Here is a 27,251-nt window from a genome sequence, read left to right as displayed (position 1 = left end):
AAAAAGTGATACGCGGTTTATAGTGATTCAACGCAAAATGCTGTTTCGAAACTAATATCCTGTTCGGGACTAGCGTCTTTTTTGGGCTAAAAACGGTAATTGTCTTATTTTTGAACAGGGGACATTGAAGACTTATGAGTATGATATAAAAGTCAAGTTCGACAGAGGAGCAGGATTTTGCCCCCAAAAGGTGGAGCATAACACCTTGACAATAGTTTGGCTCGCCTACTATTGGCTCAGATACTATTGACTCACCTACTATTGGCTTAATTTACCAATGTATTGGCTCATCTAATTTGGCTCAGATGCTGAATATTTTGGCTTCATGTATACTTAAAGGTATTTAACTTATCATTCAATAATGCTGTTTTTGAGTGGGAAATGTCGAGCTTGCTCATACTAGAATATTCATCCAATCAAAGAATCACACTTACCTTAAAACTACACTCCCCCTTTCTTAAACACCTCGAAGGAAACTTCTTTAAGTTTTCTATTTTTCTCATCTTGGAATTTTGTTCTGAGAGAAGTAGTAAGTATAAATATTTAAGGGAAATTTTTACTTAACTATCGAATAAAATAAATGCAAAAGTGCGTCTTGAATATCTAATTCTTTTCTATTGCCGAATTGCCCAAACGTACGTGTTGATTTACGCCTAATTCCTGTTATTTTTATTTTTCAAATTTTTCAATTTTAAATACAAAACTTGTTTCGAATTCTAAATTTCTGGTCAATTAATAAGTAGCAACATTTTAGCTTGAAATTATTTCAAATATTCAAACTAAATTCCGCATAAAAATATTTTTAAAAATTATAAATTTACATTTTTTATATATTTTTATTATTATTATTTTTGAAAGTTTAATCATTATCGAAACATTTTCGAAAGATAATTATCTGAAATTTTGAGAGTGGAATTTTTTTACCTCGAAGTTCTAAATCGTATGTCCAGTTTAATGTTTAGTTATTCTTAATATGTACCTTGGATAACCAGTAAAGTACAACATAGCTCAGTGGACTAGATTGTATTCAGCCTCTTTCCTTTGCAATGCCGACAGCTGTAGCATTCACCTCGAGTATTTTGCAGCATTAGTGAATTCTGACTGCGAAAATTCATTTATTAATGACAGTTTTATACTGATATGCAAATAATAAAATACTCAAACGAAAATAAAAAAATAAGAGTTTTCCTTTACACCCTTGTACGAAATAAATTGAATCTAAAAATAATATAGCGATTTACTTTACTGTACTGGTGTAATCGTGCCAATAAGTTATTCCTTACCACTTAAAATATGTAATGGAACAAAATCCTGAAGTATGACACCAATCAAAGACAGATACTACACATGTTTACTCCCTTGCACGAAGTAAATTTTGTATTGTATTGGTGAAAAATTTCAGGTATCGTATTCAAAGAAAATATCCATTTTGACCACTCTCAAATGCATTTGAACGATGTTCTTTGGGGTGCATCTATACGTACGAAGAGAATACAGAAATCGTTTATCAAAACGGATTATAAAATGGATTTAAATTGAATTCAGAAGAGATAGAAGTGTTTTTTCGTGACGTCTGTACGTACGTACGTATGTATCTCGCGTAAGTCAAAAACGAGAAGTCAGTTATGCATCTCTCTTTGCCGATGCAATCAACAGCACAAAACATATGTAGAGAATTATATATGTTATGAATCAAAATTAAATTATTTTAGAAAAGCATACATATGTGTGTATGTGTGTAAGAAACATAAATAATATATAAAAGATTAAATTAGCAGCGTAAATTAATTTTTCCCTTCTCTGTTCTAAAAATAGCAATCTCTCCGCACTGCGTCATTTCAAGATTAATCTATGTCATATGTCTCTTACAAAATCCTGATGATGTAAATGGAACTGAAACTCAAACAGCCAATATTAATGTTACAGCAGTATTAACTATCCAGTTAAAATACTGTTGCGTTTTTCTTTCTTTCCTGACACCAGTTGTTACGTTATTTCTTTCCTTCACGTTCGTACGGGGTTTGTAGATTTGGAGAGAATAACGACGACACTTCATGAAGTATCGAAACACTTTATTTACCAATATTAATCAAATAGCTCCAAAATCACTTTTACAGTTGTCGAACTGTTATAAACACGCTGACACGTTCAGCGACACAGCCTTCACACTGTCAGGCAATACCGGTGGAGACAGCTTCACAGCAAAGCACCCGAGTACAGCTCCCAAATCTGCTTGATCGTTCTCGTACTCTCGAGACTCTCCTCGCGATGCACTCGACGATACACAAGAGTATAGCTCTCGACTCAGCACAGTCTAAGACAAAACTCGACGATGCACCAATTCGCGATGCACTAAAAGACTCTCTCGATGCACTCGACGACGAACTCGGCGCTAGACTTCGAGACACTTGCTCAATGACTGACTATCAGCTCGCTAGACGAGGCACACACTCTGATTGCGGACCAGCAGGGTTTATATAGCTTTTGGCTTGTGTTCGAGAACATTCTGAGCTAAACCGGTGAGAATTCGTTCCAGAAGGTTATCCATTCATCCATGGCATATCGCCAATTTTGTCGCCAAATGTCGCCAAAAGGGCGATTTTTCGCCAAATGTGGCAACCCTGCCTTATTTTGCCATTTTACGGCAACCTTAAAACTGCTTTGCGGGTACTTATCTTACCGCGCCTGTACATTTCGTAACAATAGATTGAGAACGAAAACTAGCTCAGTCTGAATTAAGATTTCATCTAAACATGACGCACTTGCTTTCTATGCTTTGGCCTAGCTGGATTGCAGTTTGTCAGTTTCTTCTTTCTTACTGCAAATTTGTCTAAAATGTAAACGTTTAGGAAACAGGCACAATTAAGGTGCCAACTTGATTGCGGCCCAACATGTTTGCTGAAATAAAAATTGAATTAAACCTACCTCGATTGCCCAATTTCTTATTCATTTTGGATTGGAGTTCCAACATATCTAAGCCATCAAAGTTCTCGCTGTTCATTACGCATTTAACCGCCTGCATTCTACTACAAAATCTATTATATATATATATATATATGTAAAATATAAAAAAATACGGTGGCTGCTTTAAGAAATGACTGGCCACCTCAAGATTGACTATTCTAAATTTTATATTCTCCCCCTTAATTCATCTGTTCTCCAATATTCGAGATCTTTCCATGTTACATAACGCTGCTTGAAAAATTTAATTAAAACCTAAAATTAACCAATCACAGTCATACTTATGCACCTACTTAGTATAAATACTGCTTCGCAAGCAAATACGCCATTCTGTTTCTTGACTTCTACTCTGCTAATATCTCCGCGCTGCTTATGCTTTCCGACCCAAGATGCTTACGTCGTACTTTTTAAAACCCGTGTGCATAAAAGTTATTATATTCAACTATGATTGAAAAGTAATTTGTCTGACAAAGAGATGATTTTAAATATGTAAAAATAAAGATGGTGATACACCGAAATTAGTTTTATCAATATCTTCTTCGGGCCTTCTCCACTCAGCCATCACCGCTAAGCAGTAAAGTATGACACCTTTAAAATAAATGTGGTATTTTAACTGCGTAGAAGACACCGGTACTTTTAACTTTAGATAGTTGTCATGGCTTAGTGGAAAGGCATACAGACGAAGCTAAAAAAACTGAATTTCGGCGAATCACCAATCTTTATTTTCAGATTGTTTATTAATCAAACGACGAATCACCAGTCTTTTTTATCAAGTTATTTTGGTACACATTTATCCAATTATAGTTAAATACGGTAATTTTTATGTGCACACATTTTTATGTACACTTTTTAAAAGTACGACATAAACATCTTAGACGGGAAAGCATAAGCAACTCGAAGATGTATGCAGGGTAGAAGTTAAGGAAAAGAATGACGTAGCTGCTTGCGAAGTAGTATTTATACTACTTCGGTGCAAAAGTATAACCAAACTGTGATTGGTTAATTTTAGGTTTTAGTTACTTTTTTCAATCAGCGTTGTGTAACATGGAAAGATTTCGAATTTGGGAAAGGAGATGATTTACGGAAAGAACATAAAATCTAGAATAGTTAATTTTAAATTATTTTTAATTTTAATTTTTAATAGTCGCCCTTTAAAAAGGGGAATATATAAGGTATTTCTCCCACTTTCCTAGCGTGCCTTCGTGGTGTAACCGTAGCACGCTGGGCCGGTATTCCAGAGGTCCGTGATTCGATTCCCGGCAAAGGCGGTCGCAAAAAAAAAAAAAAAAAAAAAAAAAAAAAACTTTTTAAAAAAACAATATTACATGGTTGGAATAATTGTTAATACATTGTATATCTCCCAGACGATGCAATACAGTCCGTACAACGCCTAGGCATTCTGAGTATCAAATTATCAATCTCATCTTGGGGAATATTACACCACTCAAAAAGCAATGCTCTCCAAACTTCCGGTAGACATGGAGGAGGAGGTTGACGGGCTGCAACTCATCGGCCAAGCATGTCCCACCCGTGCTCTACTAGATTCAAGTCCGGTGAGAATGTTGGTCAGTCCATACGGGTCATATCCTCCGATTGAAGGCATTCGCTTACGGTGTTTGCATGGTGAGGACAGGCGTTGTCATCCATAAACACAAATTGTGCGCCCATGGCGCCCCGAAACAAACGTACATGTGGTTCCAGAATGATGTCCCGATAGATTTAGCTTGTCATGGTTCCAATTTGAACAGGCAGGTCAGTTCTGGAAACCAGAATAATTCCACCCCAAACGAGCACTCCTGCACCACCATAACGGTGTCGTTCAATATGAAAGTCCGACGAAAATCAGACTGCAGCTTAAACCTGGACTCTTCGGAAAACATCACACAAGCCCACTGTTGCGGTGTCCATAATGCATTCTCTGTACTCCAGGCTAACCGCAGGCGACAGTCAGTTGCAGTAAGTGGAACGCATCTGACAGGTCTACGAGCATATAGACCAATCTGCCCTAAGCGTCTGTACACGGTCTGCCTTGAAATTGTCGTACCAGTGACTGAAGAGAGCTGACGAGACAGGTCTGAGGCTGTGCTCCGCCTGTTTCTTTTGGCAGTAACTGCCAAATACCGTTCTTCATTCGGTGTTGTTAACTCTGGGGCGACCTGTGCTGTAACGTTTACTCACATTACCATCATCTTGGAATCGTTGCCAAAGCCCGGAGATGACACTCTGGGCAATTCCAAGTTCGTCTGATATTTCGAGTTGGGTACGCCCACATTTTAGACGGCCGAAAATTCTACCACGTAAAAAATCATCCAAATGCGTCCTTTGAGTCATAACTATTCGGTTATTGCACTGAAATGCTTATAAAGCCCTGCGAACAATTGTACTTCCTTCCTTTTCCCACAATTGCCGTGTGTAGCTTGCAGATAGCAAGCTGCATACCGGCTGTCATGAATTAAAAAGTACATTGCAGGTATAGCAAATGCATGAGTGTGACCGGAGGACAGGATGCAAAATGAAAGAGGGTGTGACTACTTTGTCACGTGAGGCTATAGCGGCGTCTGGTAGGCTGGAGAGATAACAATTGTACTTCTTTGCCTGTATTCCTTATATATCACTCTCTTACACTCTCGTCATTGTGACGTACCATAGGTGTCATTTGGTTACTTCCTGAAATTTGCATACGATTCTTGAAGATGTGTGTAGTGATTTTACAGGTGATATATTTATTTTAGAGTTCGATTTCCGCGTGACTCCGAATTATCCTTAATTTATGGACATATATATATATATATATATATATATAATAATTTATTTTTTAAACAATATTGATTAATACATATTTGGTGAGTTAGATAGAAGTCCCATATACAAAATTTTAACATTTTGAGGCTGCTCGTTTTTGAGTTTTGCGAGATATATACATAGGTAGTACGTGCATACCTACAGACGTGACGAAAAAATATCCTCTGAATCCCTTTCAAATACATTTTTCAATTCGTCTTTGGAAAAAAAGACATTTAATCCGTCTGTATATACCGATGTTACGCAAAGACATAGATTAGATGGATTCGAGAACGGTCAAAATGGATATTTTCGTTAAAATATGATATGCTAAATTTTTCGCGATGCTTCCTTCGTATAAGGAAGTCAAAACAAACCAAAGTGAAATATGACTGGGGACACTTGCATATTAAATTATTAAAGGGAATATGTTATATTTATCGTAAAGAGCAATGAAGTAATGTGCTTATAAACCATGAACATTGTTTCATGAAAGGGCAAAGTGCTGACTCATTTAAGGATGTTACGTTATACCTGTAAAATTATTTACATTGCAACTCTAAATGACATTTACGGTAGAATGAGCACATTTCCACTGCAAATGGCATTTTATGATTTTTGTAACACGTTGGATATTCATGGCCAACGAAAACAAGCAAGATATTCCGATATAAATATGATTACTTCCATTTTCAAATTAATTATATCTTAACAAGCCAGCTCTTTGAAATAAAGATATACGCATTTTAGCAGGAGCCAAGATGAAACCAATCTCGGCATCATTCCTCTGTTACGCCATAAAATATTCAAACTCTCACCAAAACGCCTCGCAAAGTTCTCATTCTAATTACAAAACTAGCCAGTCTAAAATACCTGATTGGAGTTATCATAATAATACTGGAAATTCCGAGTAGCGAGATGTGTTTCCCGAATAAGTGCAGTTGAGAAAGGGTACAAATGTTATTCCGTTTCCTGCATAATTAATAAGCGAAAGGAAATCCAGCTCAAAAGTTGCACCGAGCACGAAATTAGTTTCGAACTGCAGGATTACAGGAGCTTTTGCGGTGAAGGGTGAGCCTTCCACCTCATAAAACGGCACTTGCACGTGATTAATTATGTAAAGTTAATTACAAAAGCGCGATTTTACTCTCCTGTGCAGGGGTGGTTTTTAATGGAAAGAAGTGCAAAACATTCAAAACTTCCCAGTTAGGTTTTCATAGGTTGTAAATCAAGCCAAAGCGAAAGATTTCAGTAGGGTCTCTGCTTCCTTAAGTGGTTAATATGCCTCATTTATAAAGTTAGATGTAATTATTATTGCAGGAATTACCTGAAAATGTTTCCTGCAACTAATTATTTCCACTTCAGAGATCCTTACGTCTCCGAGTCGAAGAGCTACTTCCGCTTGTTTAGCACTCAAGGTACATCAAGGAATAAGTTTCTTGAGTTTACACTCCAATTATACAGCCGTGGTTTTATTAAAGAGGAACTATACATCAACTGTGAAGGTTTGGAAGCTAATATCGTATTTAAGCGGCAAATAAAATTCGAAATCCCACCTTTGATTGATTGTATACAACTCCATTTGTACGATTATTGCGCATTAATCTTTTATGTAATTAATCTTTACGTGTATTGCATTCTTTGCAGTTGTATAATTACTTTCGGAGCTAACGCGTAACACTTACGGATGTGGCTTTTTAAATAACCAGAACAAGATTAAATGTCTTCATTAATCAACAAATTTAATACTTTCTCTTGTGATAGGCTAAGTAACTTAATTAACCGTGATAAGTTTCTAGTACTGTGCGTATTTATAGAGATGTGCATGATTTTACCGTTCCAGTAGCATATTTTATAAGTTATGCTTGCGGATGTGTATTGAAATAACTCGGGAATAAATTTTTAACAAACCGGAGTTATAATTTAAGTGATTAGTTGCGTTTGGTTTGTTTCAAGATCAGATTAAACGAGGAAATACTTTTCGAAATTCATCTGAAAGTTTAGAAGATTTCTTTCGGCTTTATTAGTATAAAACATAAGTGGAATTTTATTATTTGTACTTCTTCAACACTGGGAGTTTACTTCCTTTCCCCTTAAGGGGACTCATACACATTAAAACCCATAAGATCTTCGAATATGTGATTGTTGCAAGAATTGGGATAACTTATTTATTTTAAAAGCAATTACTTCCAACTTTTTACAGTTGATTACATAATATAATATAGCTGCTTTCTGAAATAATAATCAGAAAGTTTGTGCTGCCACAAATATTTTTATAATTTAATCTGCTTTGTGACAAAATTTTTCGTCATGTTTCCACCTTGCGCGCACAGTTTAAAACAATCTTTTGCATAATTTAATTTCATATTTAATATATAGCTTTTATAACATTTGGAAACTACTGTGAACTTAAAATTTTAAGAATTTCATGTTAAATTTTTGTTTTATTTGGAGTTGAGTTTATAAAATGTATTTTATTAAAAAAATATGTAATGTTTTCGTGCATGATATTTTTAATACTAAAACATTCATCAAAATTTTGGTTCAGTTAGAAAATACTCCCATATAAAAAATTCTATGAAATTTCAAATACGTACCATTAGCCATTTTTAAATTATCATGCGCGCAATGTGGAAACATGACAAAATATTTTGTCACAAAGCGGATTAAATTACAAAACTATTTGTGGCAACACAAACTATCTAGTTACTATTTCCTAAAACAGCTATATTATGTAGTCAGCTGTAAAAAGTTGGAAGTAATTGCTTTTAAAATAAATAAAATATCTCAATTCTTGCAACAGTGACATATTCGAAGATCATAAAGGGTTTAAGGTGTATGAGTCCCCTTAAAATAGCAACCATAACAAACGATTTATGCCACAAACAAACTGAAGAAACTTAAAATAAACGGAATGCCGGAAGCTCACTGGATAGGTTCGCAAGTTGCTCATTTACAAGCCTATTCTTTATCCACTTTGTGTTATGCAAGTCCAGTTTGGGCATATATCAAGAAAACTAATAGAAAAAAATTGGAAGTATGCCAAAATTCTGTTCTAAGACAAATTGTAAATGCTGAATGGTATGTACGAAAATAATAGAATACACGGAAGAGTTAGACGTTGAGTTACTGCACACTCACTATCAGAAATTAGCAAAGAATTTCATGAAAGGCAGCAAAATATTGATAATCCCAGCATTCAAATCTGTGATTACATCGATAATAGCTTAGAGAATATGGATAGGCCTATGGCGCAATTAAATATATGGATCATGTAAATATACAACTTTAATAATTTGGAATTTGTGCTTATTTTTGTAAATATTATCGGCCCTCATATCTGCTAGTCTTCAAATTTTCTGTTTGCATTCCCATTTGTGTGTGTGTTATAAGTATGTGTACATAATTATTCCATGATCATGAGTAAATAACTTGTAGATCTATTAGGGTAACTCGAAAAGCCAGAGAGGTGAAAAATTAGCCATCATCCACAACCCTTTTAGTTCAGGATCACCTGTAAAGACATTAGGTTAATTCAAAAAGCCAGAGAAATGAAAAATTAGCAACGCCTTCGCCGGGAATCGAACCGCAGACCTCTGGTATACCGGCTCAGCGTGCAGAACCACCACACCACGAAGGCATGCTAGGAAAGCGAGTGAAATACTTTATAAATTGATATTTTGTAATTGATAATTTTTAATGGATTCAATTTGCCTTTGTTTGCATTACCTTATCCTTGTCACAGTCGCCAGTTCTACAGCTTCTCTGTTCGCCTTAATTTATATATTAATTTTCGAAATAATCAAACTATTCTACAAGGGGTAAGGTCTTGTTGCTCAGGCACCCTGGTGTCTCAACACCGTTCCACGGAGGAGTGGATAGGTTCGCCAGGGTGCGAGACCGTATATCAGGAACTCTTTTAAAATGTGTGTTGTTTTTAAATAGTTAGCTTTTGTGCTGTTGAACTGTGTATTGTATAAATTCGAAGAAAGTCATTCTTAATAAAAATGCTAAAAAAGACAAAAAAAAAAAATATGCTAGCAAGACCGAGTGCAGCAGCAGACTGGTAGACTGCAAGCTCAGCTAGAGAGGAGGGTCGAGACTTAAAAAGCCTTTTGTGCGACTGTTGAAATCTGAAAGTTTCATATTTCTTTTATTTTTAATTACTTTTTTTACTTTTGTTTTGGCAGGCGAGTCCATAGGATCGCAAGGTCAGCTTCGATGAACTTCTGTGGGCTGAACTTCTTTCCAATGAATAAGTAAATTAATGAATAAAAAGCTTATTTCAAATCATATTGCTTCTTATTAATAAAATGTAGACTATATAGTGTTTTGGGGAGTAAACCGCTGAGTTGGCTTCCGACCCAGGTATAGAAATATCCATTCAGAATTGGTTACCAACTCAGCGGGAGTTAACAACTAGTTGCCAGGCCACAGCCCCTGGCTGAGCAGACAACATTTATAAAATGCAAAAAATAAATATACATGTGCATACAAGGCACTTGAAGAAGAGTACAATCAAAGCATATGTATATACATATAAATATCAACTCAGATACAGATAAATACACACTTACATACATATATATTCCGAAACAAATAAATAAATATAATAATAATAGTATGCATACTCTCACTCATATTCATATATACATTTATACAAATATACGTTATCATGATAGTTAAAGTTTACATGAAGCATGACATTGAGGTACGCATGACCCTTAGTATAAATAAGGTATAATTAACAAAAGATATAAACATGTACAGATATAGTACAGCATTCAGATACGGTACAAACTTTGTGTATGAAAACCTGGAACACTATAAATACAAAATTACATATCGAACATACATATCACATACTCTGTTGCTGACATATTGAACTAGCTTAAATAGTTCTAACGTGTATGCTGCTATGCTTTGCAGAACAAGTATTCTGTCTTCAGGTCAATAAATGTGCCAGTTCAAGAAAAGTTAAGGCCATACTGAAGGTGCGATGTCTATTTCTAAGAGAACTGTGCTTAGAAATGGCATTGTTAGAACCTAATGTGTGTTAGACACGACTAAAGTTTGTACCTTATGGCTACAAATAAATAAATTGACGCTGGAAAAAACTTCGGTTATCGTCCAGCGTGAGAAGAGTAATTGTTAGTACAGTAGTCAATTATTGTTTTCACTTTCTGCTGGGCAACTTTGTTACTTTGTAGATTCTGGAATCAATTTGCCCAGAATCTGGCTCCTGGTTGCTTGAGGCTGTTAAGTGCTGTGTGGGGGCAAGAGAACACAAAATGGTCTGAATGGCCTACCTCCCCACATTTACAGTTACCATTCTCTCTCAAGTTACCATTCTCACCTAAGCAACAGAGGTATGAAGGGAAAGGCCCATACCAGTGAGGAAATACGTCATGTAATTGCAATTAGTTTGGATTGTTGTCTTGACCTTGGGAATGAAATTGTAAACACGCCTCCCTGTGGAGGCTTGATCCCAACCTTCTTGCTATATTCCTAGGAGCTGATGAAATGTCCGACTCTTTAGGTCCTAGACTGGCCTAAGGGTCGGGACTTCTCGCAAAGTGGATGAATCCGCTGCTTCCTTTGCGACAACATCTGCTCTCTCATTTCCTTCTATTCTCGCATAAGCGGGCACCCAGACGAGTGAGGATCTTTGCGAAGCAGGCATGTGGGTTAGAATGTCTCTAATGCTGCTGACGATAGGACTGAGAGAACGAATTCCAGCTATCGCAGCGAGGCTTGAGGCTGAGTCTGTGTAGATGATATTGGGCACTGTAGGATTATTCTTCAGATGGAGAAGAGCTGCTCTGATTGCTATGAGCTCCGCCTGAAAGACAGTTTTCAGAAGCGACCTTTCTTTTCCACTCATGCGATAAAGCTCCTCCAGAAAGTATACAGAATCCGCTTCTCGTGCCCCGTGGAGTTTTAGAAGCCTACTAAAGTACCGAAGGGCCTGGGTTCGAATCCCGGAGAAGACATGGATGTTTGTAAATATATCGAGTTGGTGTGGCACGGCGGTACTCTGAATATGCGGCGAGTCCTATCGTGTGAATTAGTGGGAGAGGAGAGGGGTGGGATACCCCGGACCTTGCTCCCCTCGGCGTGCTCTTCCTCAAAATTGGGTGTAGAAATTATAATTCCAGCCTTTCTTCGGAGTAGGCTCTGGCAACCATTGTTCCATGTAACATGGACAAGACAACAAATGAGTTTTTTATCTTTGTCGTGTCTAAAACTGTTTTAAATGGTTAAAATATTCACACAGTATTACATTTAAAACAATTGAATGGTATTTGGGAACTTAAAATCATACGCTAGAAATAAGAGTAAATGGTAAATGCAGAATTTCCAGTTAAAAGTTTCTAGGGTTTATCTATTTATTTTTAACTAATTGTTCATTTTAAGTTAGCACTTTCCTGTTACTCTTTCCACCCACGTTTTTCATGTAAATGAGATCGCGAGAGTTTTTTTAGATTAAGATAAAAGGAAGTGATATTAATCAAGTGTTTCGGAAGTTAGTTTTCGAGCGTGTCTGCCTATTCCAGGCCATGTCGTACAGTGATTATTAGCGACTAGCGTTAGCGGCATTGAGTGTTTTAGCCATTTGGCTTTGTCTCACCGGTTTACTACAAACTAGAGCTTTCCCTGCGCGTTCAAGTATTCTGTGAGCTGTTAGGCTAATCAACCATACTTTGAAATTACTATTTGTTACGCATTTAAGCTAAAAGGGCGTGGCTGATTGTAACCCAAGCTGGGTCATTTGTTAATTTTATGTTTGAATGAAAAGGGTCTTATACACCTTTCTTCTGATTTCTGTTTTGTTTTACAAGGGCTAGAAAATAATTCTTCAATAGTCCTTTTAAAAGTCTTTATTCTCAAAGACTCATAGAACTTAGAAGTTAAAATATAAATATACTCAAAAACCAAAAATAAAAATATCTCGTTTCTATGAAACTTATATACAGATTATGCAGTTCGAAAAATATTAATGCCGATGACAACGTATGGTGTGAAACAAAAGAAATAAATACATACTTCATTGGGACAAGTCTATATAATAATAAAATCTAAGCATAACATTAAAAGAAAGCCTTCATCTCCCGTTAACCCTTCTTTTTTTTCCTTTTTTCAGCTTAATTATTAATCATCATTTTCTTTGCATTTAACGCCTTTTCTTGCAATTCATTAAATTGTTTTTTAAAAACAACGTATGTTTAGAATTCCCGATGCTGTGTTAAGTGTTGCATAATTTGTTTCTATTTTTTTCAGTCTTTTTCTCAGTTTATGTTCAGTTTTCTTAGAAAGATGGATTACAAAACTTTTTTTTTTAGATTTTGATTATTATCATTTGTGTGTTAACTTTATTTATTAAAAATCACCTTCTTGGCACTAACGCCACATAAAACTCAATTCAAGAGCAAGATCACAAAATATTTAAAAACAGCATATCTTTAGATAGTACTTAGATTTATTTAGTACAGTGCTGCCGCTGCTCGCTTTTAAAACGTTGAGTTTGTTAATCAAAAATTCATGAAAGTTTTACAAATTATGAACAAATCATAAGCAATATGTATTGTCGGTCTGGGAAAATGTTAAATATTTTTAATTAGATAATCATGAACTAACATGCATTTTCATTATTGAAATCCATCTGATTCAAGAGTAAGAAACGAACAGTCTTAAGAACGTCACCTATTGTTTCAAATATCATTCTTTGTTAAAGAACTTCACCTATTACTTTCAAATAGCTTTCTTTATTAATATACAACAATTTGAGAGATTATATATTGTTACGAAATTTCCAGGCGCGGTAAGGTGGCTTTCCCTCAGGGCAGTTTTAGGGTTGCCATGAAATGGCAAGGTTGCACCATTTAGCGAGAAATCGCCCATTTAGCGACAAAATTGTCGATATGCCACAGACGGATGGAGAACCTTCTGGAAGGAATTCTTACTGGTGTAGCCCAGAATGTTCTCGAACACAAGCCGTAATCTATATAAAGCCTGCTGGTCCGCAGTCAGTTAGTGAGTACCTCGTCGAGAGGGCGAGACAGAGAGTGCCTCGTCTAGAGTGCGATCCCTGCGGACTCAATCCCGAGTTGACAGCCGGGCAGCGAGTGCCGAGTGGATCGTCGAGTTCCCTGAAGGAGTTTCTTAGCGTATCGCGGTTAGTGCATCGTCGAGAGAGCGTGTTGAGCTCCTGAAACGACTGAACACAAGGGTCGGGGCCGTGCTCTGTGTGTCGTCGAGTGCATCGCGAGTTGCAGCTTGGAGAGTCTCGAGAGTATGTGGAGTTCCGAAAACGACCGAACAGAGTCGGGAGCTGTACTCTGGTGCTTTGCAGTGAAGCTGTCTTCACCGTGATAGCCTGGTAACCTTGAGGTTGTGTCGCTGATTGTTCCAGCGAGTGTTTATACTAGATCTTCGACGACTGTAAAAGTGACTTTGGAACTGTCTTGATTAAATATTGGCCCAGTAAAGTGTGTTTCGATACTTCATCAAGTGTCGTCGTTATTCACTCCAAATCTAGGAACCTCGTACGAACATGAAGGAAGAAAACCATCTAACAGCTGGTGTCAGAAAAAAAAAAAAAAAGCAACAATATCTTAAATTTTGCTTAATGGCAACAGACTCGAATGAAAAGTGAAACGAAGCATTTATAACAATTTGACGCAAAATCCCGTTTCGCGACTAATAATGTTATACGCTATATACTATACGACTGTTATTAATAATTTTAATTATAACAGTATATTTTTTTTAAATTTTTCTATCTGTGGCATGGATAAAAGATGCACATGTATTTAAAATAACATCCAAACCATCTCCTTTGTGAGGTTTTCTTTAAAAGCATACTAGGTCATAAAAATATGAAGAGATATATTGAAACAATTCATCGGAAGGTGAAAAAAAACTATTTGACTTTTTGAGGAATGCTTATAAGGATAGCTCCCCGGTGCGTAAGACATCACAAGTCTCAAAAACCGAAGTTGTTCTTATAAGAATTTCGCCTGGTATTTTATTTTTGTGACAAGTCAACACTGGTCCCAATTCTTTGAAATGTTTATTCCTCCCCTGTGTTTTAAGGCTGAAACAAGGGGAAAAAGATGTATTGTCAAATTTTTATTTTTTTAAACTTTTATTTTACTGGCGCTTGCTTTATTTCACTTCTTTGCTCAGAAAGTTAATTTTTGGATAAAATAACGATGTGTCTGTCTTCTCTGATTTCTTTCAAAAGCAAGTGTGGAACAACGGCTACATTTAAAATATTTTTTATATATGTGGGATGGCATCGTTCATTATAATCGGATAGACACGACAAGCTGTGAGAATAAATCTTTTACTTTTTCGATGATAGAAGTCAGACGATTCCGCCATTAAGGCGATGATGCCACTGAAAGATGTTTACATGTAAAAGACGGTCGATTCTCTTCATCTGTAAATATCATCTATGTAAATTCGTCCTTCTACACCTATAATCATTTTGTAGTTTGCAGCAACTATTCATGTTTCCATTAAATATTCAAGTTATTTGTAAATTGAACTAGTTTATTAGCCCCTAGACGGTCACAAAAGAAGTAAGTTTACAGACATCATATTCCTAGACAGTAAGAGCCGATTCTATACAAATATATTAAATATTAAGCGATAAAAAGATTTAAAAACAATATGCATACATCTTAATAATTTCTATCTTTAGTTCATGTTTAATAGCATACCAAACTTCTACAAATTACAGTGAAATCAAGTTATAATTGTCCTAAGTATTTACACAATTATTGTAGTTTCTACAAGATATTTCCTACGACGTTCATTCATTATGTACTTGGTTGTAGAATTGTTTACCTTGAACTAGCAAAGAGAATTACATGAACTTTTTAATTAAAAATGTTTATTAAAGGTGTTTGCTTTAGCACAATAATTTAATATTTAATTACAAGGGAAAAATTATGCTAATTTTATAATTACGATATACACTTAAAATATTTTTATTTACAGCACTTAAAAACATTAAGAAAATAAATACGCACTTAATATTTACGCGTTTTTCAAGTGCTATAAATAAAAATGTGCATTAGTATTACAATATAAATTCTCCTACCTGTGATTTTATGCCATTTAAATTCTATATATTGTAAAAGACGGTCGATTCTCTTCATCTGTAAATATCATCTATGTAAATTCATCCTTCTACACCTATAATCATTTTGTAGTTTGCAGCAACTATTCATGCTTCCATTAAATATTAAAGTTATTTGTAAATTGGACTAGTTTATTAGCCTCTAAACAGCCACAAAAGAAGTAAGTTTACAGGCATCATATTCCTAGACAGTAAGTACCGATTCTACATATATTTATTTATTTATCTGGAAATGATGTTGCTTCACATGATACTAGAGACACTAACATTTTTTTTTATGTATCTGGTTTATTTCAGCAAAAATTTTGTTATCTATCGTATTTCTAAGAATTAAAATTATTGGCAATTTTTTAATGCTTTCAAATGATAAAATATAAAATTGTACCTCGATTTGAACAGACGGAAGTTTATATGTTTTATACAACACTGTAATGATATCCAACATCTGATCAACATTTGATTCAACTCATTAGCCAGTAAAATATATTTTAAAATCTGTTTCCAAATGTCTCACTAAAATATTTCTTTTAAAATATCAAATCTGATTTTCAAATCTGATTTCAAATCTGCAAAACAATTCTCTCTGTTCACACTGCTGCGTACGTACGGGTTCGTAATAGACTGAATACACAAGTCTGATAAAAAGTTAAAATTTATTCTTATCAAAAATCTAATAAAACGATGCATTATTCCTCAAAGAATTTCGTACAATATCACAATTTCACAAAATATAACTCAGTAGTTATATTTTAAGCTACTTAAACGTTAAATAGAACGCAATCCAAAGCGCAGAGAAAGCTAATCCGATCTCACCGCGAATTCGCTACGATCAACAACAACTAAGTAAACAACTGAGTTGAGATATTTCTCTCCGGCTTTTTAAAGCATTTTAATCGGCCGCGAGAAAGTTCTGGTAATTTCTTTTTTCTCGAAATTGCTACAATAGTATAAAAGCAAAATAGTAGAATTACGGTTACAGCTAACACAACAGTCAATTATATTTATTCAATTTAAATATAAATTATGAGATATCTATTTATTAAATGTTAAATGCGCGTGCACCTGTGTTTTTACATTTTCGGCGTAGCTTTTTCTTAAAGTATGTCTCGTGCTCCATTGCACGAGGATATAAACAATTTCAATTATAATTCTACTAAAAATAGCTAATTAAATACAGAATCCGTAACAATACTTTAGAAATTTTAGCTTTGAAAAACAATTTGTCACCTTTCCAATTCGAATGAAGTGGAAACATAAGACACTGTGAATTATTTAATTATATATTTACAATGTTGAAGTTTATAACGTTGAAATTCCATGAAACACTATATAAATATAAATATTTCAACGTAAAAAAACTTTCTAGATCTTATTATTTCTCTTTACATTTCGCAAAGTTTCCGATGAATTGTTTATTCTCTAACTAGCAAGGTCCATAAATAGGTCAGAACCAATTAACAGTAATGAAAGCAGGAAAGTACTACGTCTTATTCGTCTTATTCTAGGTAACGAAGGATCATCCCAGCTTTCTTTTCTTTGGAGATGAAGAGACTGATCGATAAATGCTACCTACTAACTGCACCAACTATTCAAATTAAACGAACTGCGTAGATGCTTGTTTCGAAATATTTTCATTATTAGTACCCTTAGATTATCATACAGAACATTTCATTTGGAAATACGCCCTTTGCTTTTATTTATTTTTTCTGCCAATCGTTTATGATTAAATCGATCGTGTTGACTACAAGCACACCTGTACATCAACGCTCTTCGTTCTTCGAATCTCCTTAGAAAGTGCGCAAAATTCGAACATGTGTGTTCTGCACCTTACATTCTTTTCAATGTTTCATAATAAGAAATTTATTTATTAAGAAATTCAATTAAGAAATTCATTTAAAATTATGCTTCAAGACTAAGTTATCACCTAGTAGTTAAAGCAACTTATATCACAAATCTAAATTTCGATCGAAGTCAAACTTTATTGCTGTGACAAGCTGATTATGAAAATCAAACTGAAATTCTTTCTAGCAAGCCATACGCACAACGTAAATTTTACAGAACAAAGAATCAATATAAGGATTGAAACTTCTTTTAAATTGCGCGCTTGGAAATTTTCTACACCCGACATACAATTAAATATCATTAATTCAAAATACGCTTACACGCTACCGAGTTCATTCAAGTTCATCTAGAAATGAAGACATGGAGGAGACGTATTCACAGCATTAATTCATTTTGGTACAAGTCAATGCATTCAATTATCAGCAACAGTTAACATGAATAATATATTATCTGTTCTTAACATGATCTTCGCAATATCTGATTTATGTTTGTTTGTCGAGAAAACTCTTGCGCATACGGTTTGCGTTTAATTTTATTTAATTATGGTAAAGTACACGAGGGCTATATGCCTAAAGGTAAGGATGCCTTCGTGGAGGACTTTCTAAGAGAAATTGACTCGTATATATACATGGGGAAAAACAATGCAACGCCCATGCAACCGGCCCGTTTTCTGGGATTCGAACCCTGGACCGAGCTACTAGTATTCAACGATTTTAGCACTTTATGAAAACGTTTTCGAATACATGCTCTATGTGAGAGAACATAATCTTACACGAGTAGCAAAGCGTTTAGAATTTCTTTATATTTTTTTCTCTTTTTCTTTCTATCTTCTTGTTCTTGTTTTAGAATTTCATTTAAAAAATAAACTTCCTTTCTAAACATTAAAATATATTAATCACAGTTTAGGAAACTGGAGATTAAAATAATTCTTTCACCGTAAGAAGCATGCAGAGTTAAACTTTTATTCTGAAAAGAAGCAATTAATGACGCTAAAAATATCTCTCTGTCGAAAGCATTCATTTCATTAATGCAATTCATTATTTATGTAGTGTTATATAAATTACTGATCAAACTTAATTGTTATACAACTTTTCGTATTATTCAAACATTTCATAGAATTAAATTCTTTTCTTAAATTTCGTGTTTTTAAATCTCTTCTTTCGGGTTCATTTCTTTAAAAATACACTTCATTTCTTTGCGGGGTGTCTTTGTTTAAGTTTCCTAAAATAATTGCATAAATATGTTCTCATTTCCAAGAAATCATTCTTTCTGAGATTAATTTTTTTCAAGATTTTTGCATATGAAGTAAAATAACGGAAATTTCATTTTTTTTCCTTCACATTATTTTTCATTATTTTATTTTTGTTACGTTAAGGCGAATTAAATGCTTTAGTATTCCTTTTATTTCTTCAAAACTCTTTTTAAACATTTGTAAATTTTATCGATTAAGTTACACTTTTTCTGTATTATCTTTATTTACTTTTCTTTGTAAATAATAAGAGAATTAATTTCTTAATTCCGTTTCTTTAAACACAAAAGTCATTTATATTCTTTAAATTTTTAGTTTTATTTTCCTTTCTTTTTCTGTCTTCTTCCCCATGATTCAAGATCTGTATTTGATTTAAGTTATTTAAAGTCTTAAGACAAAGATTTTTGTAACGAATTGGTATATTTAAATGAGCTTAAGAGTTTTTTATAGCAATATATAACGTTAATAAAAACTCCTTTCATCTTAAAATGTTTGCTCCGAGCTTTTAAATATGTCAGTTTTGTAAAGTATAAAATTACTTGTCATACAGTAATAAAATAAAGTTTAATCACTTGCCTTTCTTATCGTATTTACACAAAATTTCATTTTCCTTCTTATACTGCGTACCTAATTAAATGTTTCGTGAAATAAAATTAAAGATGGATTATAAAAATAAACGATTAAAAAATTCGGTCACAGAAATTACGTTACATTGCATTTCATATAAACAAGTAACGTTAACTAAGTAAAATCAAGTGAATTACTAGTATTACATTTAAACATGTAAACAAATACAAAAATCAATTTAGTCATTAGCAAATTTAAAAGGAATAAATACTTTGTGATGAGTTCTTAACATTGGAGTCAAATATAATCAAAAGATATTATTTACTTTATAAGGTATTTCTCTCGCCTTCTTAGCATACCTTCGTAGTGTAGTGGTCTGCACGCTGGGCGAGAATTCCAGAGGTCCGTATTTCGATTCCCGGCGAAGGCGTTTCTCATTTTTCATCTTTCCTGCTTCCAAAAAATCCTAATGTCTCTAAAACTTGAATACAAATGTTTAATTTGCAACCAATGGCCTTGTCATTAACAGCTAATAGCCTTCCTAATGTTCAGCATCAACTGAAATTAAGACAGCGGAATATTTAATTTTAATCTCACATGACTGAGGCCTGAATTAACTCTTGAATTAACAACATCTGAATAATATTGAGAGAAACCAAAAAGAGATCGAAAAGCATTAAAATTAAACCACTTTAAGCTAAATATTGTTACGAAATGTACAGGAACAGTAAGATGGCTTTACCGCAAAGCAGTTTTAGGGTTGCCATGAAATGGCAAAATAATGTCGGATTGCCACATTTGGCAGGAAATCGCCCATTTGGCGACAAAATTGGCAATATACCATGGACGGATGGAGAACCTTCTGGAACGAATTCTTACCGGTTTAGCCCAGAATGTTCTCGAACACCAATCAAAAGCTATATAAACCCTGCTGGTACGCGGAGAGTCAGTGTGTGCTTCATCGAGAGGGCGAGCGAGTGTGCCTCGTATAGTCAGTATCGAGTTGATGTCTCATCTAGCGAGTCAATCCCTGCGGAGATAATCGAGTTGACAGCCGGGCAACGAATGCCGAGTGGGTCATCGAGTGCACCGAAGGAGTCTCTTAGTGTATCGCGGTTAGTGCATCGTCGAAAGAGCGTGTTGAGCTCCGGGAACGACTGAACCGAAGAGTCGGGAGCCGTGCTCTGTGTGTTGTCAAGTGCATCGCGAGTTGTAGCGTGGAGAGTCTCGAGAGTACATTTAGTTCCGAGGACGACCGAGCAGAGTCGAGAGCTGTACTCTGGTGCTTTGCACTGAAGCTGTCTCCATCGTGATAGCCTGATAACCTGGAGGCTGTGTCGCTGATCGTGTGAGCGTGTATATAGTAGTTCATCGACGAATGTAAAAACGTGTTTTGAAGCTGTCCTGACAATACTGGCCAATAAAGTGTGTTTCGATACTTCATCAAGTGTCGTCGTTATTCACTCCAAATTCACACGAACCCTGTACGAACGTAAAGGAAGAAAATAACGTAATAATTGGTGTCAGAAGAATAAAAAACGTAACAATATTAAAGCAAAGTTTTGCTAGTGTGCGATATAAGTTTCTTAAATACATATTTTTTTTTCTTTTCAAATACGTAAATATATTAAACATCTTGAATTGGGTTCAAACAGTAATACTTATTTAACAACTGACATACTTTGATCCCAACTAAGAAACGGTATTTTACATATCTACAGTACTTGTAAATCTTAAATTTTAAGATTTTCGCGAACATTAATTTCATATCGTTCACAATATTTCAATTTAAATTAATTTTTAGGAAAAAAGTAATTAATTCAAAGTAATTTTTTCATTTTATCTTTTGTTTCACTGAAGAATTTTATATATTTTTACGTCTAAAAAAATCTTTTAAATGTATGATATTCATTGTAATAATAATATCATATATTTAAAAGACCTTTTAATGTATTAAATGTCTAAAACCCAGACATCTTAAAATAATTTATAATGGCGATGACGTTATCATTCCTCTCTTTATCTGAAAAGGAATTAAAAGCTAAATACTCTTAAAACTGGGATTAGATAATTTAGTAATTATATTGTCAGAAGCAATTGTGCAGTCATTGTCCTGATCTGATGGGAAACATTTTAACAAGTTCATGAATTTCAAATGAGGAGCTTTTATAATCATTTCAAAATGGCATTTGGAATAAAATATTTCTGCTAACAACTGATTTGTTGCGTAATCTTTATGGTTTATTTGAATGTAATAATCTGCCAATGTGAATTCATTGTATCCATTCATCAGTCAAGTACTTTCCAAAGCTGCTGTGAAAGAGAGACAATAAAATTATCAGAGAAAGATATATAAATCTCCATTATTATCATTCTCTTATATGAATGGAAATATTTCGAATGTCTTAATGTATCTGGAGAGTTTTCTAAATTAATTCTAAGCGAAAATTCGCAATGAAGGTGTCTGCAGTTTGTGAAGAATATTGTTCCGCTTCCATCACGCCAGATTTTAATAAATCACATTACGTATAACAAGTTTCTTAACTATACAAATATATATGACCAGACAAGCTGTGCCAACAATCGAATATTTATTTCAGAATGTGATGCAATGTTTTTTCTGATCAGACTTTGCGTTCATTCAAGCTAGACAGGTTTAATAATTTTCCTTTCAATACATTTAGTATTTGACCTACGGATGAATTTAAAATTCCCAGAAATATAAATATACAGTCTAGACATTTTGAATTGTGGCTATTGTAGTAAAATATAATATAGTACTATTCATATAAAAAACACAAAGTAATAAAATATATCCCGAAGGTATCAAATAATGTTTCTAGGTACGAGAAACGCGACTTACTGAGTATTCTTCTGAAAGAAACTTTTTTATCTTTGAAGGTGGGGAGGGCGTATGTAAGTTCAAATATGTTAATAAAAATTTAAATTGAAGTTTAAATTAAGTTAAATTTTCATTATTCCCTTACCATTCTAATTTAATTTGGATATTTCCCCTCCCCTGTCTTTTCATAACTCTAAATGACGTATATTGATAACTTATACCCAAAATTTGATTACCGACAACTTTTAATTCTCAAATAAGCTTCCATCTTAGATTAAATCACATTTCGCTTTCTGCTTCGAGCTTGTTAACATGCTTTTACTAGTTGTGCTCAAAAATATAACTCGAGAGTTTGTGGAGTTCCTCAAAAACACTTACTTATTGCACTAAGTATTTTGTGGCTGCAAATTCAGCTAAGTAAAAGAAATGCTTAAATTTGCCAGCCTATTCATTCAGGATCGACTGCCAAGTTTGTTCTTCATTATACATTACAAATGTTTTACAGCATTTCATACATGTACGAATTATGTAAATATGAAACTATGGACAGATATATATGTAAACACTTGGAAATGTAAGGCGTAGTAAGATGCATAAAGATAAAGAAGAAACTTTGAAACATATCGTGACGGACAGTCAATCATCTATACAAGCTATTCAAAGCTTCTACACCAACTCACCAATAGCAAAGGACATCCAGAAGACCATAAGGATTAGTAATAAGCAGTTCGTTCTCTCATGGATCAGGGGCCATAACAATGGCGAAGGTAATGAGAGGGCGGACTTCCTTGCAAAATAGGCAGCACTCGATCAAGTCGGTGACGGTATAAACATCCCCTGTCCACAATGGGCATTAAAATCAAAGCTCAGACAACTTGCAACTGAGGTATGGCAAGAACACTGGGAAAATGGTGCAACAGGACGACGAACCTACAGCTTAATACAGAAGATAGTCGATACACGTACAGTATCCAACTATTTCTTGACACAATATATCTCAAGTCATGGCTCTTTCCCTACATATTTTTTGAAGTGAAATTTTACATATACTGATTTGTGCGTATGTGGAGAAAGAGGCGACCCTGATGATTGTATGTTTCGTTGCCCACTTACCGCCAACCTACACTTCAAACACCCTACTCAAGTGGGAATGGAATTTAAAAGATTCCTAGTCAACCATCAACACACCTACAAAAGCATTAAATTAATCATAGACAAGCTACTACAACAACAAGGTAGAGAACTATACCACTCATAAATAACAAAACGGACGCAATGATGAATACCCAGCAATCGAACTGCCACCACACAGCTGTCCAAAGAATCATCGCTGTTTGCACACCTCCATTGAAGAACAACTCCCGATCTACTGCTTCACCATTTAACTATCTATGGAAACAATCTAAGGTACTGATTTGATTCAAATATGATATTCAACAGAGAGTGTTCCTATCCTAAGTCATCACTATTTATGTGAGTGATGATTATCAACTACCAGTGCCTTCAAACTGCCAAAGCGCAATACCAGTACTCTACACTCTGAAGCTCAGATATATGAATTACGAACTTTGAACTTTACATTATTATCTGATGCTCATGATACAAAGTGCTTTCCATACTGATGCGCACAATTCTGTGCACATTGAACTCTATGCACAATGAACTCTGTGAAATCTGTGCACAATCACACAAACCACTAACACAAAAATAACATAGCATTGTAACTCACATCACACCCATCATTCCAAATGCTAATATATACCTCCAAGCACACCAGCAAATGTCAAACTGCAACACCTAATTAATTGTAACATGTTATCTGCATCTTGATTCCTGTATACCAATATATCTGTACCTCGATTACCTGTACCCCAATTTATCTGTATGTTTGTTCTTCGTATCTAAATAACTTATTACTTTAATGTAATTTATTATCTCAACAGTTTAATGTAATGACCTGATATGTAATCTTTTGTCTTTATACTCAATAAATGCCAGAAAGGTTTAGTGCAATGGGGCAATATCATTTTTGCCTATGACGATGTTGTGGTGCCCCCTGCACGTTTTCCTGTCCTGTCCTGTTGAAGAGCTCGTCCCTTGAATAACTATAGCTGTCGGAGGATAGGTAACACGCCAGGAATCTTCTAGAACTTAAATAATTCCATGCAGCACTGCTGTCAGGCCTGCCAGACAGCGACTGACTCTAGGTCGTAATTTTGAACACCTGTTGCAGTACAAACTTTCAATAAAATGTTTTCTGTCCCATTAATCCGTTGCTGTTTCTGGTTTTTTCCCTCTGCTTTATTGCACCATAGCTCGCAACTACGGCATTTGCGACCTTGCATTCCTATCTGATTCCGTGTCGTCTCTGTATACCCTACAAAACCTGTAAGTTCGTCAATCTGGTAGCGAATTGCCCTGTATATATACACTGCTCAAACTAATTAGGGGATATTGTGAGTGTATGAAATAACCGTATAATCGACAGCTATTTTAACAAAAATGAAATAGAAAATGTTAAAAGGGAAAATTATAACGTTTACAAAGTTGGTAATATGCAAAATCTTGTCTGTGACGTCGAAAACTACGTGTTTTAGATAAGGATTGAAAAAGCGACCGGCAGCATTTCATCTATAAGAGATTAAAACAACGGACACGCGTCGAATGTTTCTTAAATGTGAACGCGATGTCTCGACAAGATATCTTAGCTGAATCTGTAGCCTGGATGTTCATTGGTCGTTTAGAAGCGGGACAAACGCAATCCGCTGTAGCGGAAGCGTTAAGAGTTTCTCAAAGTGTCATTTCCAGCTTTTGGAATCGGTTTTTAGAAACTAGAAATGCTTGTCGAAAATCGTAACAAGATTGTACGCCTGCAACAATATAAAATAAGGATCGGGTATTTAAGACTAACGGCCAGAGGAAACCGCGCTATGAACGCAACTTTCTTGAAACAGCATACTCAGAGGGTTACTGGTACCTGAGTTTCGACTCAAAATGTTTGAATCCGACTCAACCGTCTGGATCTTTTGAATGGTCCCATAACTATGGTTTTCGTTGACACAGAACCGCCGTACTTGCGGAGAAGGTGGGCTCAAGAGCATCTCCTATAGAGACGAGATACGTGGAGCAACGTGCTCTTCCCGGACGAGTCTAAACCTGACAATACGCGGATTCTTATGTTTAGAAATCTTGGTACATGGAATACTCCTGCATTTGTGAATGAAAAGTGTCCGATTTGGCGAAGGCGGATTGATGGTCTGGATCGATATTTCTGTCAATGGACGCACTGACCTGCACATTTTCAAGAAAAGAGCTCTATCCGCTCAACGATATAGGAATGAGATCCTCAGACATTGTGGTTCTTTACACTGCAGGAAGCGAAGATGAATATATTCTTGTAGAGGATAACGCCAGGCGATATTGTGCTCAGCTAGTGGACAATTTCTTTTTCAACGAAGGAATTCTTCGAACGGATTAACCAGCATGTCAGCTAGACATAAACCCTATAGAATGTGTTCGGGACATTCCAGAGAGAAGGGTTGCTAGTCTTACATCACCACCAGCAACTATTCAGAAGTTTGAAAGCTCTTTTGTGCAGGAGTGGGAGAGCACACTTTAGAGCCTCACTGGTAACTACATTGATACCATGCCCCGCAGGCGTGCGCCAATTCTTTCGGTGAGGGAAAACCATACTTCTTATTGAAACTCATTTGCATCCAAGACATCACATTTTTGTTTATTTGTTTGTATAATATACGAAACTTGTGAATTTTTCCTTTCCGACATATAATATCAATAAAATTTCATTATTACTTGTTCGTTGCATCATTTTTTCTCTCATATATATGCATCATGTATCAGTCACCAAAACATTTGCTCAGCCGTAGTTTACATACAAAAGCATAATATTCTCTAATAATTTTGAGCAGTGCATAAACAAACATTTTATTTAGTTTACCTAAATTAAGATGCGAGGAATTATCGCGTGCCGGTCACTCGTCCCGCATCTGGTATTGCGTTTAGCCCATCCAGTCAACAAATGCAAAATCCGCCATTCGATTCCCAGTCCTTACTTATATTTTTTCGCTTCGGGAACCTAATAGCCATTTCAAAGATACACGTTTGAATCCATCATTGATTGGGATCACAAATCATTGAAAGAATTATGTTCTCATGAGCATGTGGATAACAGCAGATTTTGAGAAAAGAAGGAAAATATTTTCGGCGGTAATTTATACCTATTAGGAAAACAGAAGATAAATGGATGTTTCTCAATGGGAAAATATTTCTTGAAAGGATGTTTCTATTTAATACATTTAATTGAAAATTAAAGTAATGTATGACATTTTACTTCCAAATATAACGCACAATATCCCGGACGAAATTCGAAGTCAAAGAAAATGCTGCATTAACTCAGAATGCGCCTTAGAACTATTTTCATTTGTGATATAAATGGAACACACAAGGCTATGTTACACATGTGTCTAAATAGGAATTCAATTTGTTTTACTTCTCTTTTAATTGGCTTAATGTTGAAATTTTAAGTTGTGCCAATGTGCTTTCCGAAGACTGTGCAGTCTTGAATTTAGAAAATTGCATTTCTACATAGACAAACTATGATACTGTCGTAAGATTAATCTTCGGCGCTATTAAAAAAGTAACGTCTGTTTCTACTCTTTTCCAGGATTAAATTCACCTTAGCTAGTAATTAAAGGTTTGGGAAAACAAATGGATGTTTATTTTCGTGACTGCTTTCATTTCCCTGCTCGGAAGTAATGATTATGAGGTTTAAACAGAAAAATGTGACGTGTAACATTATCTTTAATTTTGTTGAATTGAAAGTATTCTTCCTTAGTTAT

At 34.9% G+C, this 27,251-nt stretch overlaps 1 protein-coding gene across 2 annotated transcripts in view; it reads left to right on the top strand.

Moving 5' to 3' along the window:
- The window catches only part of LOC118199204 (uncharacterized), a 278,709-nt gene that overhangs the window by 189,931 nt on the left and 61,527 nt on the right, over nucleotides 1-27,251 (top strand). The window contains exon 4 of one of the 2 annotated variants that reach the window (XM_085817788.1): nucleotides 9,933-10,035. The exons of the other annotated variant lie outside the window; for it this stretch is intronic. Coding sequence (XP_085673914.1) covers nucleotides 9,933-9,967 — 35 coding nt within the window. The 3' untranslated portion in view covers nucleotides 9,968-10,035. Of the gene's footprint in view, nucleotides 1-9,932; nucleotides 10,036-27,251 lie in introns of those variants that run through there. 2 annotated transcript variants of the gene reach the window in all.

Source organism: Stegodyphus dumicola, chromosome 5 (genome assembly GCF_044657685.1).
Source record: "Stegodyphus dumicola isolate Sdum_Otavi_A_Nest chromosome 5, ASM4465768v1".
Lineage (NCBI taxonomy): Eukaryota > Metazoa > Arthropoda > Arachnida > Araneae > Eresidae > Stegodyphus > Stegodyphus dumicola.
Note: the sequence above shows the minus strand (reverse complement) of the source record. Positions and strands in the feature narration are given on the sequence as shown.